Genomic DNA, 11,658 nt, shown 5'->3' with positions numbered 1-11,658 from the left:
TACGTTGCTCAGAAGTGTTTTTTTCCCCACACCCAAGAAACATAAAATTTGTTGGCATAAATGGTAGTGTAGACAAAGCCTCCGACTTCTCTGAAGAAGAAAAAAATGTTAACTCTAAAACTATTACATCTAAGATACAGTATAAAAATCCTAATTTGAACTCATTAGTTTAATAACTAACGTATACCCTTGTAAAACAAGAAGCCCCAAACACTTAGTGTATTTAAAAAAAAAACAAAACCCAAAACACTATACTACCATATTAATCCCCAAAGTTGCCAGTTTTCAAGTAACAAGCAATGCTACATATAAAATTTTGCACAAATAACTTGTTTTGCATATCAAACTTTTTGATCAGTTGTTCCTAATAATATAATGGCAGAGGATTTCACAGTCTCCCAATTGCTAGTTTTAGTCAAATTTAGGTGCTCAAAAAACAATGTTTGCTTACAGAAATATGCAGAACTATAGTGTTCAATCTGCAAAATCAGATGGGGGGAGGGCATGAGTCACTTATTCAGCATGTTCTGGGAATACTATTTTGTCTAAAAATCCAATGTGCTACATTAAAAAGAGATGGCTGGATCTCCCTCATACGTTGATTTTATGCAAATCTCACAAGGGGATACCTGTCTGCATAACTACATGGACAAGCTGCTAGACAACCCACTCTGGAGAGAAGATAATTGATCTCTCTCAATTAATCTGATATGCAAGTAGGAGTTATAATGAGGTAATAATCTATTTTAACATTCAAGTCTCAGCAGCACAGAATCTTAAGTGCTCTTGTTCCAGTGAGTATAGCAGAAAGATAGGTGAGCTATTTTCACCAAAGAAATACTCAAAAGTAAATCTGCATTATTCCTGATTAGAAAGTTTTTATTCTAACACATGCTAATGAAATCTGTTTTTTCCCCCAAAAGTGAGCAGTATTAAGTTTAAATCAATCACTTGGTATACAACAGATCACTTAAAGTTACTTAAGTAACTTTTAAAATAACTTCAAATTTAACAGCAGCCAGCTATACATTTTCCAGGTTCTTCCCATGCCCACAAGATACAATTTGCTTACCCTCCTCCCCACCCCCACTCCCTATGGTTAAGGAATAACGCAGCAGTTTGAAACATCTGAATTGTCATCTAAACTACAAAAGCAGGTAGTAGTATAATGCTGTTTGAGGTGTGGTATCATGAAAAACTGGCAGGATAGAGAACCAAAATCCAAGAAAGAATTTCATTTTATATCAAATTTTAACTGATTAGTAAGTCTACACAATAATTTAAGTAAGCCCTGCATGTGTATACTTTAAGCTGCATTAAAATGCAATAAAGCATTAATCACTCCTGCTCTGCAATTAAGGCCTTGTCCATATTATGGTCTGAAGTCATTCCTGCATGTTTCCCTGACCAATTAGAAGAGATTTTTGTCCTTATAATTGTATTATAGAACCCTATTATAGACTTCTCTAAGTCTTCTATAATGATGTTATTTGGGAGGGAAAAAACCCTACCCACATCAGTCAGGGAAACCAGGCTAGAAACCTTGTACACAGATGTTGCTATCACAGTCTCAAGAGTGATGTGGACTGGACCTAGATCCAATTTTACGGTCAAAATGTAATAAAGTTAATGTTTATGGCATTTGGTGCTCAAACTAAAAAGTACAAATGTAGACAGAAGTAAAGTGGATAAAATATTAATTGTGGACTTCCTTCCTCCATGAAATTTGCATGTTTTAAAAATGTAAAACTTCAATGAAATTGTAAAAAGAAAAGGAGTACTTGTGGCACCTTAGAGACTAACCAATTTATTTGAGCATGAGCTTTCGTGAGCTACAGCTCACTTCATCAGATGTTTACCATGGAAACTGCAGCAGACTTTATATACACACAGAAATCATGAAACAATACCTCCTCCCACCCCACTGTCCTGCTGGTAATAGCTTATCTAAAGTGATCAACAGGTGGGCCATTTCCAGCACAAATCCAGGTTTTCTCACCCTCCACCCCCCCACACAAATTCACTCTCCTGCTGGTGCTAGCCCATCCAAAGTGACAACTCTTTACATAATCAAGTCGGGCTATTTCCTGCATAGATCAAGGTTTTCTCACATCCCCCCCACCCCCATACACACACAAACTCACTCTCCTGCTGGTAGAAATTGTAGTAATTTCACAAATATTCAGAAAAATGTTTTGTAATTTAGAGTCTTTGCAAAATAGCAAAGAGCTACTTTAATAAATTTGTATTTTTGAAGATGCCACCTCTGAAGCCTAATGATCTAGTGGATTTAGCATGGCGCTGGGAACCAGAAGCTCCATTTCACATTTGCCAGTAATACTTGCCCTTATATACCACCATAAAACATTAGTGTGTAAATACTACTGCCACTTCACAGACAGGAAAACAAAGGCTCAGAGGTTATCTGACTTGCCTGAGGTCATAGCAACTACTACTAGAACCAAAATTAGGAACCAGGTCTGACCCTTCCCTTACAAGTCCTCTGAGTAAGCCACCAGACTACAGTGCTTCCAACCAAGACTTTTTTTTGCTCTGTTTTTCCATCTGTTAAACAGAGGCAATGACGTTTTTATAGGCCAGAGTTTGAAAAAAATGCACTTAGCCTTAGCAAGTAGACATTCACCAAGGAAAGTTTCCATTTATTTTGTAGATTCTGAGTTTTCATTTAAGAATTTAAAGCTTCTCATCTTGAGAGTTATGAAGATAACTTTCCAAATGTAAAGTGATGTAATATTGTCTTACTAAACCTGCAGAGCTCCAATAGCTTTATTGCTGCTCACTGTTTTTCCAAGACTCAGCAAAATGAAAACTGACCAATTTTGTCAGTTTTGACTGCTGCTATTCAGAGCCCTGAGAATAAAACTGACAAAGATCAGGTCCATTTCACTCTGCTGTTTGGCAAGTGTTTTTCAGCATGTGGCCTACTGTTTAAATCAAGCAATGAGTCTGCAAAAATAGCACCCTTAGACTGCCAAGTTCCTTTAAAACTTCCTTCAATTGCTTTTGAAAGTTAAGGCGGGATTTTCAAAAGCACTCGAGAGACTTCAGTTGAGCACTCAAACATCAAAGTTTATGACAACTGCAAACTTTACATCCTTTGAGTTAAACAGCAAAGATCTCCTTATTATACTAGTCTACATTTGTGATGACATCTTCAGGAACTGAAACACAGTATTCTACAAGTTTCTTGTCAGATAAAGAATCGATAGCATTAAATAGCAACGTATTCTTCTTATATAGATGCATATAGCAATTACTGGGTTATTCCTCATTCCACCAACAAATGTCAATGTAGAGTCTATTAGTTCTTTCTTTTGTTTTTCCTATTTCTTATTCTAGTAATGGTCCGGATAGTTTACATTAGTCTAGAAGAATGTATCAAGGGCAAAGTGCTCCACTAATTTTTTTTTAATTGTTCATTTTGTGCTAGCATGAACAAAGGCTGAAAATTTCTTATCAAGTTCGAGTTTTGCCTGTCAGTTTAAGGCATAATCACAAATTGATCTTTACTATATTTTAGGTACTAAAGACCATCACAGACTGTTCCTGAATGATGATGATGATAAACCCAAGATAGGGGCTTAAACGATCACAGCTATGTTTTTAAAGACAATGGCATAAAGAGATCTCACTTGCAGAACAATCTCATCAATTTTCTGCTCTTCTACTTTCAATAGAAAAGTTTCATTCAACAGCCCGATTGATCTTGAAATATATGAAAAAAAATTCCCTGCACTTTCACATGAGCAAAACTCTGTTACCCATTTCAGAGTAACAGCCGTGCCACAAGTACTCCTTTTCTTTCTGTTACCCATCTAACTCTTGATGGTGTATACATTTTACTTGCAAATTAGATTTTCATTACTTTAGTCCATTCAATTTTTCTCCTACCATTTCTTTCAACTTTAGCCATGCTAATTCAGATAAATTCATACACCAACATTTGGTAAATCACTAAACATTAACCAATTTGCAGTACTGATCATTGGCTTTCATGTTTACTATAGTTAGACTGAGAAATCATCACCTTGTAAATTCAACACAGAAGCATGAAACAATAAGATAACCTTGACAACTTTATATATAAAACAAAAGTGGCCAGATGTTCTGCCCACCTTCCAGACCTTTCTAGATTCTAGTAAACCAAGCCTGCATAAAAATTCACAGCTCCATCTACTCCCCTCTTCAACATCCAATGAGAGTTTATTCTAACCATTAGCCACACCCCTATAATGACTAACAACTCCACCCATTCCCCTTTCCTTCTGTGCTTCTAGACAGTTGGACAACTTTCTCATTATTTCCTAACCAGACGAACAGGCATAACAAGAACCTTAATGTTCTCAATATCTCCCTTTTAACATTTTTGAACAGTTACAGCTGATATTCAGACAAAACTGAACACTTTTTTAGTACTCACAGCTCTCAAATATTATATTCATGTAAATACTTCAGTGAAATAGCTGTTCAAAAGGAAAAAGAAAAGGGGTTATTCCCCACCCACCCCCGAAAACTCTTGTTTTTTCACAAATCCGTCCCCACAGCCAGAGAGGTCCTTCCTTTCAGCAGCCAGAGGAGGCTGTTGGTGCACTTCTTATTTCTCAGTTATCTACTAGCCAGCCTAACACTAAACAGCAGTGGTAGAAATCTCAGCTGCTTGCAGGCAGTGGGGCTTGACTTTCACCTAGTGCATTGTATAATGTTTAAGTAGGTGTCTTGAAAATTTTTAAGCTCCATTTATGTGAATGTGAAAAGTTTAAGTGATCTGGAACCATAAGCATATAGTCAACCTAGGTAACAGTGTAATCCTATCACTGTTATTTTCCCTTTCTCCACTTTTTGTTACATTTACTTATCAGGTATCGTCAATGTGGTAGGATAATGTGCAGTGCAGGGTTGTGTTTTCTAAAGCACAGTAACTGGTCTGATGTGCTGTGCATTGACTCAACCGAGTAGACCATTCTGGTGTGCACTGAAGGTTCCTAGTGCGCTTTAACGTAGTACTTTTTCAAACAGCATTATGTTAAAGTGCACAAAGTAAACTTTAGAATGCACCAGAAAGATCTACACAGTCCAATTAATGCACAGCACATCAGCGTGCTTTAGAAATCACAGGCCTGTTATGCGCGTTAACCCATTGTGTAGTCAAGCACTAAAATTAAGCTCTTTGGGGCAAGGATGATGTTTTCCTGTATCTCTAAACCACCAGCAGAGTAGAGTCAATTTTCATTGAGATCCTTGGATGCCATCATAACAAAAATAAATAATAAGCATGTGGGAGTGAGGAGTAGAGGAGAACGGCATAAAATTAGAAATGGAGTATGATACAGATTTTATAAGAAGACAACAGAGAAAGAACAAGCATCATGCAAGGCAAGAGATAAAGCCATGGAGGAAAGCAGTCACTGAAGACAACGTAGAAAAAGATGGATTGTGATTAGGACAGAAAAAGCAAAGTAATGCAAAGATACATACATCAAAGCAACTTTTTTTGTATCACTATATGGAGACAAAGTTCCATTGTTGGCTTAACCACTTAGTCAGTTTTGTGCACAGTATCTGGTTAGAAGCATGGGGAAATACAACAGGTTAAAAAATAAAACCTTTTTCAAGTTGTACTGTCTAGGATATTTCTAAGTATCTTCAGATTGGCAGGCCCATAAACAGATTTTATACTCTAATCCTGAAATGTTAAAGTACCTGTGTCAATAAAATCATTGGCATGATGAACAAAATACAATTCAGTTTTAATGTTTGGTTTCAGCTGACAAAAAGGATGCTCAGTTCAGGTCAAACTTCATCCTTGATCCACTGAATTACACCTAAATAAGGTATCCTTTAGGACTGTTGTCAGAAATCATCTAGACATTCATACACAGACCTCTGAATTTCTTCAGAGAACTACTAAACTATTGTACCCACATCCTGGCTTCTTTCAGACAGGACTCCCAAATTGTGAGGAGGGCAGAGAGAACAGGGACAACTGGAACAGGAGAAATGCTACCCTCCACAGCCCCATCCCCTGCTGTTTCCAAATTTCACTGTGGGATGCAGCTAGGAGACATGCTGTCAGAAACAGGAGGGACAGCAATGCAGAGACAATCCGCACAGCTCAACTCCTTCCTCTGCAGAAAGAATAGCCCTTTCTCCACAAGTGCTCCAGGTGCATGGAGTTGGGGAGAATGAGGCTCCTATTAGTAGTAGTATTAGTGTAGTGCCTAGGCTGCTATGATCTGTGGCCACTCAAACACCTCCATTGAAGGGGAACAGTGAAAAGCGAACTCCAGAGGGGGTACATCATGAAATCACGCCCCCTTTTCATGAGAGGGTGTAATCTAGGATCCATGTGTACTTCAGTGCTGAGGTACAAAGGTGCAGTTGAACTCCAAATTATCTGTCATGCCCCCAAAAGTTATTTTCTTCTTTTGTAAGTATCATTTTTGATAAGCACCGCAAAGTTAGATGACGAGAATCACTTCATACACACACAATGCAATATATATTGGAAAATAAAAACTAAAATTGATATTTGTGAGCATACTGCTGACAAATTACATGATCAGTATTGGAATCCAATTTAAATTTTCAATCCTGCAAAAATTTAAGCATGTATTTAAACTTGACTCATGTGATTAAAATTCAGCACCTGAATAAGCATATGCAAGATCAGAAAAAGTCAGAAAAAACCTTCTCCTTAAGTACTCATTTAAAAAAAAAAAAAAAATGAAGGAAGTCTATTGAGTGATTTCAGGACCATAAAAATGCTGTTTATAATCTACGAACGGAAACTGTGTATTTCTTCTACCAAATTGACCAAAACTGCTCTGAATGATGTAAAATATACTGTATACACAAATCAGGTCAGCATAACAAAAATCCAAATGAAATTATCTTGACCTGTCTATACCTCCCCTCAAAAATCCACCGAGTAATAGCAGAATCCAAAAGAGACAGATCTATTATAGATGGGTAGCCTGAAAATATTCAGTTTTAAAGGATATTAAGTTAAGAGAGACACGAGACACACCTGAAACTACTACTTTTAATAATCCTCCCACAGAAGTGTTGTAAAAAGCACATTTGTTCCTGGATCAAAGATTCTGCATGCTATATTTCAGACCATCAAATTTTTCTTTTAAATGCAAGTTATAATTCTGTGAAAAATTATCTTAATTTTCATTACATTGTGGAGAGACCACAGCAAAACCTAACTAAAATTCACGCAGGTCCAGCTCCTACAAATATTTATGCATGTGCTTAACTTTACACACTGCAACTAGTCCGACTGAAGCCAACCAATGGTAGCAACAATGAAAGTCCTAGTTAAAATAATGCTCCTGCTGTTGCTGACATTTAACTCTTATTTACATTTGATCCAAGCAGGTCTAAATGACAGTAGGAAAAAAATGCCAGCAGCCACAGGAGTCTTCTCTATACAAGTGTTCCCACTATGTCTATCACTGGCAATGCTGTATTGTTTTTAATAAAAAAGAGAATTTTTGGCAAAGTTTTTAGTGTAGAAAAGGCCAACTGATTGAACAGCAGCTAGTTCTCTATCTGGTATACGCTACAAATTTAGCAAATTGAAGCAGGATTAAGGCATAAGCACAGATCCCTGAGCCTACGGAGTCCCACAGAGGTTAATGCCAATGTAAACATGAGGCAGTCAGTCATCCTTCCTCTGCACCACAGGATACATGCTAGTGGATCCTAATGCAGGATTAGGTCTGCCTTTTGAAACAAAGCCAAAATATAAACAATGAACCTCTATAACTTGCAAAGCATGTTTTATTTCTACTCACTAAAAATGTTTTTAATGAGGCTTTACAAACAACTGAAGCACTTGAATTACATTCATGCAGGACAATGCCTGTTTAGTTTTCATGAGTCTCCAATTATTAATATTGGTAGCAGTAGTCAACATTTATATTACATGTACAACCCCAAAGGCTGCATCAGAATTTTTTTGTTTAGATAATTATACTATTGTTATTTTACCCTTTACTCCTTTCATAAAATGCAATAACTTCACACTCTGTAGAAAGGAAAATACATCTTAAAGTAACAAGATCACTATCCCCTTTCTACTCTTCATTGTAGAAAAATGCAAAAGTGACAGAAAATATTGACAGTTCTGAAAACACTAAAAGAGAGCAATATTCTTGTTGAAAATAGTCTAAAATATTTAATTACAGGAATGTATTGTTTTGCTCAGCCCTGTCACAAAACAAGCTAGTGTTAATCCAGTAAGCATATTAGAGTTTGGCAAATTAGAGTTAGATTAACAGGACTATCTAATTTTCCAAAACAAGATTTTGCATGTTTTTTGATATGTTTTGTCTAAAGACAAGTATTCTATCAAGTTTATATACAGCATGGTTATTTATGTTCAAATGGTAGCAAACAAAAATTCACAATATACAAGCATGTCTACTGCAATGCAAAAAATCAGTAGATACAGATGCCTATGAAAGTACTGCAAGGTTCCAACATAATCTTTATTATTGCCATAGGAAAACACTTTGGCTTTCAACGGTTTCTGACAAAGACCAGTTTATAAAAGTATCTCCCCTTCCTTTATCACATGCTACCTCCTCCCCTGTATTCTAGAATGTAGATAAATGCATTTGTAACTCAAATTAGACTGGTTCGCATTTTTGAAAAAAAGGAATAGTCTGCTACTCATTACAGGCAGATTCATAAATGACATAGCTTCTTTTATTTTAATTTTAAGTTAACACGACAATCTGCTAAAAAACAGCATCAAGTTCCTAGCACCAATCTGCAAAGATGACGAGACAAGGAATCATGATAAAGCCTTTGAGGCCTATAGGAGCTAAAGGTTTGCAGGTGGTAACAAAAAAGCTCGGTTTAGGAAAATCCTATTTACTAAAAACAATAAGATTTTGGAAGTACAAATCATTCATAGTGACAATAGATAGCGTTCACTGTCAGATCTCCTGATACACCAGTTTATTCTGATTCTTTGTTTTATTCTTATTAGATGCATCATGAAACACTGGATTATTACATGGAAATAGGTTTGACACATTACTGATAATGAAAGCAAAGGTTATTTAAGACTGACTTAATTACTTGTGGGATGGCAGGGCAAATGAAAAGGGCAAAAAGAGAGACAAGAACGATTGCCCGACGAAAGTGATTTTACCTATTCCATAGGCTTTAGCACAGATCCATTGTAGATTAGCAGCTATTTTTGCTCTGGCTGAATCATAGAGCTCCAAAGGGACAATCTCAACTGCACTATCTGTCAGGGCATCCATTTTTCTTCTGGTGCTATCTCCAACAGCACAAACATCAACATCCACCATCTAAAACAAAAACAATGCAATGGTTTCCATTACATTTCAAAAACAAAACACACACATAAAGACTAGCTGCGTGAACAGATCATTCAAATGCATCGCACCAGGCACAATAGTGTAGTGTAGACTGAACAACACAGGCCTTCAGACCCCGGAAAGATTTTTATTTGCTCGATCTATTTGGCAACTGAAAATTCACCCACGACTGAAAGACACGTACGCACGCCCACCTTCTCCTTTTGAGCCCTGCATTTCAGTTTTGCTTAAAAAAAACCCCCCACCGCCCTTCGCAGTTGTTACCAGCCCGAACCAACAAGGCAGAGGCACAAATCCCACCTCCATCACAGCCGGTCAGATAAAGAAAAGCTGAGGCTCAGCCTCCAGCCCTCTCACAAGGTCCCCTTCGGCTCCTGCCTGCCGCAGGCACCCTGTCCCCCCCGGCAACACGAGCAGGTACCAAGCTGCTGCCGGGGGCAGGTCGCGCCGCCCGCCCGCCCGCCCGCGGGCATCCCTGCCGGGCTGTGGTGGGGGCGGGGGGCAGCACCTCAGGCGCCTTCCCAGGCCGGGCACCGAGTCAGGGCCCGAGATTGCTCCCCCTGAGGAGATGCCGCCGCCAGCCTCTCAGGGGCCGGCCGGCCGAGGAGGAGGAGGAAGGCGGCCCGAGGCCGCCAGAGAGACCGGGGGCTTTCGACCCACCCTGCTGCCAGGAGGCTGCTCCCCATGGAGCCCTCGGCCCGGCCCCCCGCGGCCTGTAGGCCCGGCCGCCCCCCGCTCACCTCGCAGGGCTACGGCAGCTTCATGCCCGGGCGGAGCGCGCGGGCGGCGGGGACTGGGAGGCTGAAAGGCCGGTCCCGGTGCGCCGCTCGCGCGGACGGGAGGAGGAGCCGCCGTCGGCCCGGGGCTGGCTGGCTGGCTGGCGCGCGCCCGCTCTCGCTCTCAGCCCCGAGTCCCCCAGACGGCGCGCGCGCGCGCTGCCGGCCGCCTGCTAGCGAGGAAGGGGGGCGGGGGCGGGACCGGCTCGCGCCCGCGTTCGAAGAAAGGGGAGCGGGACCTGCGCTCGCGCTCCAGCTCTCGCGTGGGCAACCGCCCCGCCTTTCGGGCGCTGCGCAGGCGCAAGGGCTAAAGCCTGTCATTGGCTGCCTCGTCTTCCCCACCAACGGTCCCCTGGTGATGAGAGGGGCGGGGAGTTGTATATAAAGACCTGCTCAGGCCCAGTCTGAGCTGTGCATGCTGCCGTCCTGCTGAGGGGTCTGGGTGGAGTTATCAGGGCAGGGCATCTGCCAGGTGCCCCAGGCCAGTGGAGCCTCAGGAGCTGGCTCAGGTCTCCGTCCTTCCCAGGCACATAGGTGGTCCCTAGCAGGTGCCTTTGGGTGGGTGTGTCTGCGGTGACCTTGGGACCCAGGTCCTGGCATCCCCACCCCAAGCAGGGGCTGGTAGCATTGGGGCGGTATGGGCACTGCCGTGGTGGATGCACCTAGAAGGAAGATGGTTGTGGGAAATTCCTGTCCCAAAACTTAATGTGTCCAGCCTAGTAAGTGGCTCAGGTCGCAGCCAGGCCTTGTCACCCCCTCCATCAATATTTCATGTTTTTCTTAAAGCCCTAAATCCCTATCTAGGGACAAAAATGGTTGTAGCCCTCTTGGCTGCCGAGTAAAAGCTGCAAAATGTGATTTCTACCTGCTCAAAAACCCAAATGCAAATAAAAAAAAATTTTTTAAATATCATGATTCTTAAGCCCACCTTATGGTTTTTGGAAACAGACTCATGATTTTTGAATTTAGTGTTGCTAATATTGTTTTGTTTAAAAAAATATAGCCAATAATTGTATCAAAGCCCAGCAGGAAGCTAAAATAGGTTCATAAGTAGTGTTGAACTGATCATTTTGTGCCTCTGCTCCTGTGTATATTTTCATAAGTGATCTGTAACTAAAGCCCCAGTCCTTCAATCAGTACTGTTAGCACCTTTTGGGGTTTTGCCTGGGCTCAGGGATCCATTCTGGTAGATCCACTGCAGGATCAGTGCTGTAATGGTGACTTGTGCTGGAACCTAACCCAGTCAGAGAGAGCTTGGCCACTGGTCTGACAGGCCTGCTATACCCAAACATCTCCACATATTCTTACAGTATCATTATAACTTGTGTTTGTTAATGTCAGGATATGTTTCCAAGGTGTCCATTTCTGAAAGTTTTGATCCTTGGTTTACCTAGTGAACCTGAAAACACCTAACTACATGAACCACTGAAGTAAAAACAGGTACCTAATTGTAGGTTCAAGGTCTCTTGCCTCTTATGGAACACAGAGAACTACTGGAA

General features: G+C 40.5%; 1 protein-coding gene across 4 annotated transcripts in view; it reads right to left on the bottom strand.

Annotated features, from left to right (window-relative positions):
- Nucleotides 1-10,404, bottom strand: part of CAMSAP1 (calmodulin regulated spectrin associated protein 1) — a 45,043-nt gene extending 34,639 nt beyond the window's left edge. For 2 of the 4 annotated variants that reach the window (XM_073314925.1, XM_073314924.1), the window contains exon 1: nt 9,191-9,353. In XM_073314925.1, coding sequence (XP_073171026.1) covers nt 9,191-9,353 — 163 coding nt within the window. Of the gene's footprint in view, nt 1-9,190; nt 9,354-9,683; nt 9,771-10,123 lie in introns of those variants that run through there. The other 2 variants (XM_073314923.1, XM_073314926.1) reach the window with 2 other exon arrangements.
- Nucleotides 10,405-11,658: the final 1,254 nt, after the last annotated feature.

This window comes from Lepidochelys kempii, chromosome 16, assembly GCF_965140265.1.
Source record: "Lepidochelys kempii isolate rLepKem1 chromosome 16, rLepKem1.hap2, whole genome shotgun sequence".
Classification (NCBI taxonomy): Eukaryota; Metazoa; Chordata; order Testudines; family Cheloniidae; genus Lepidochelys; species Lepidochelys kempii.
This window is presented reverse-complemented; position numbering and strand designations above follow the sequence as displayed.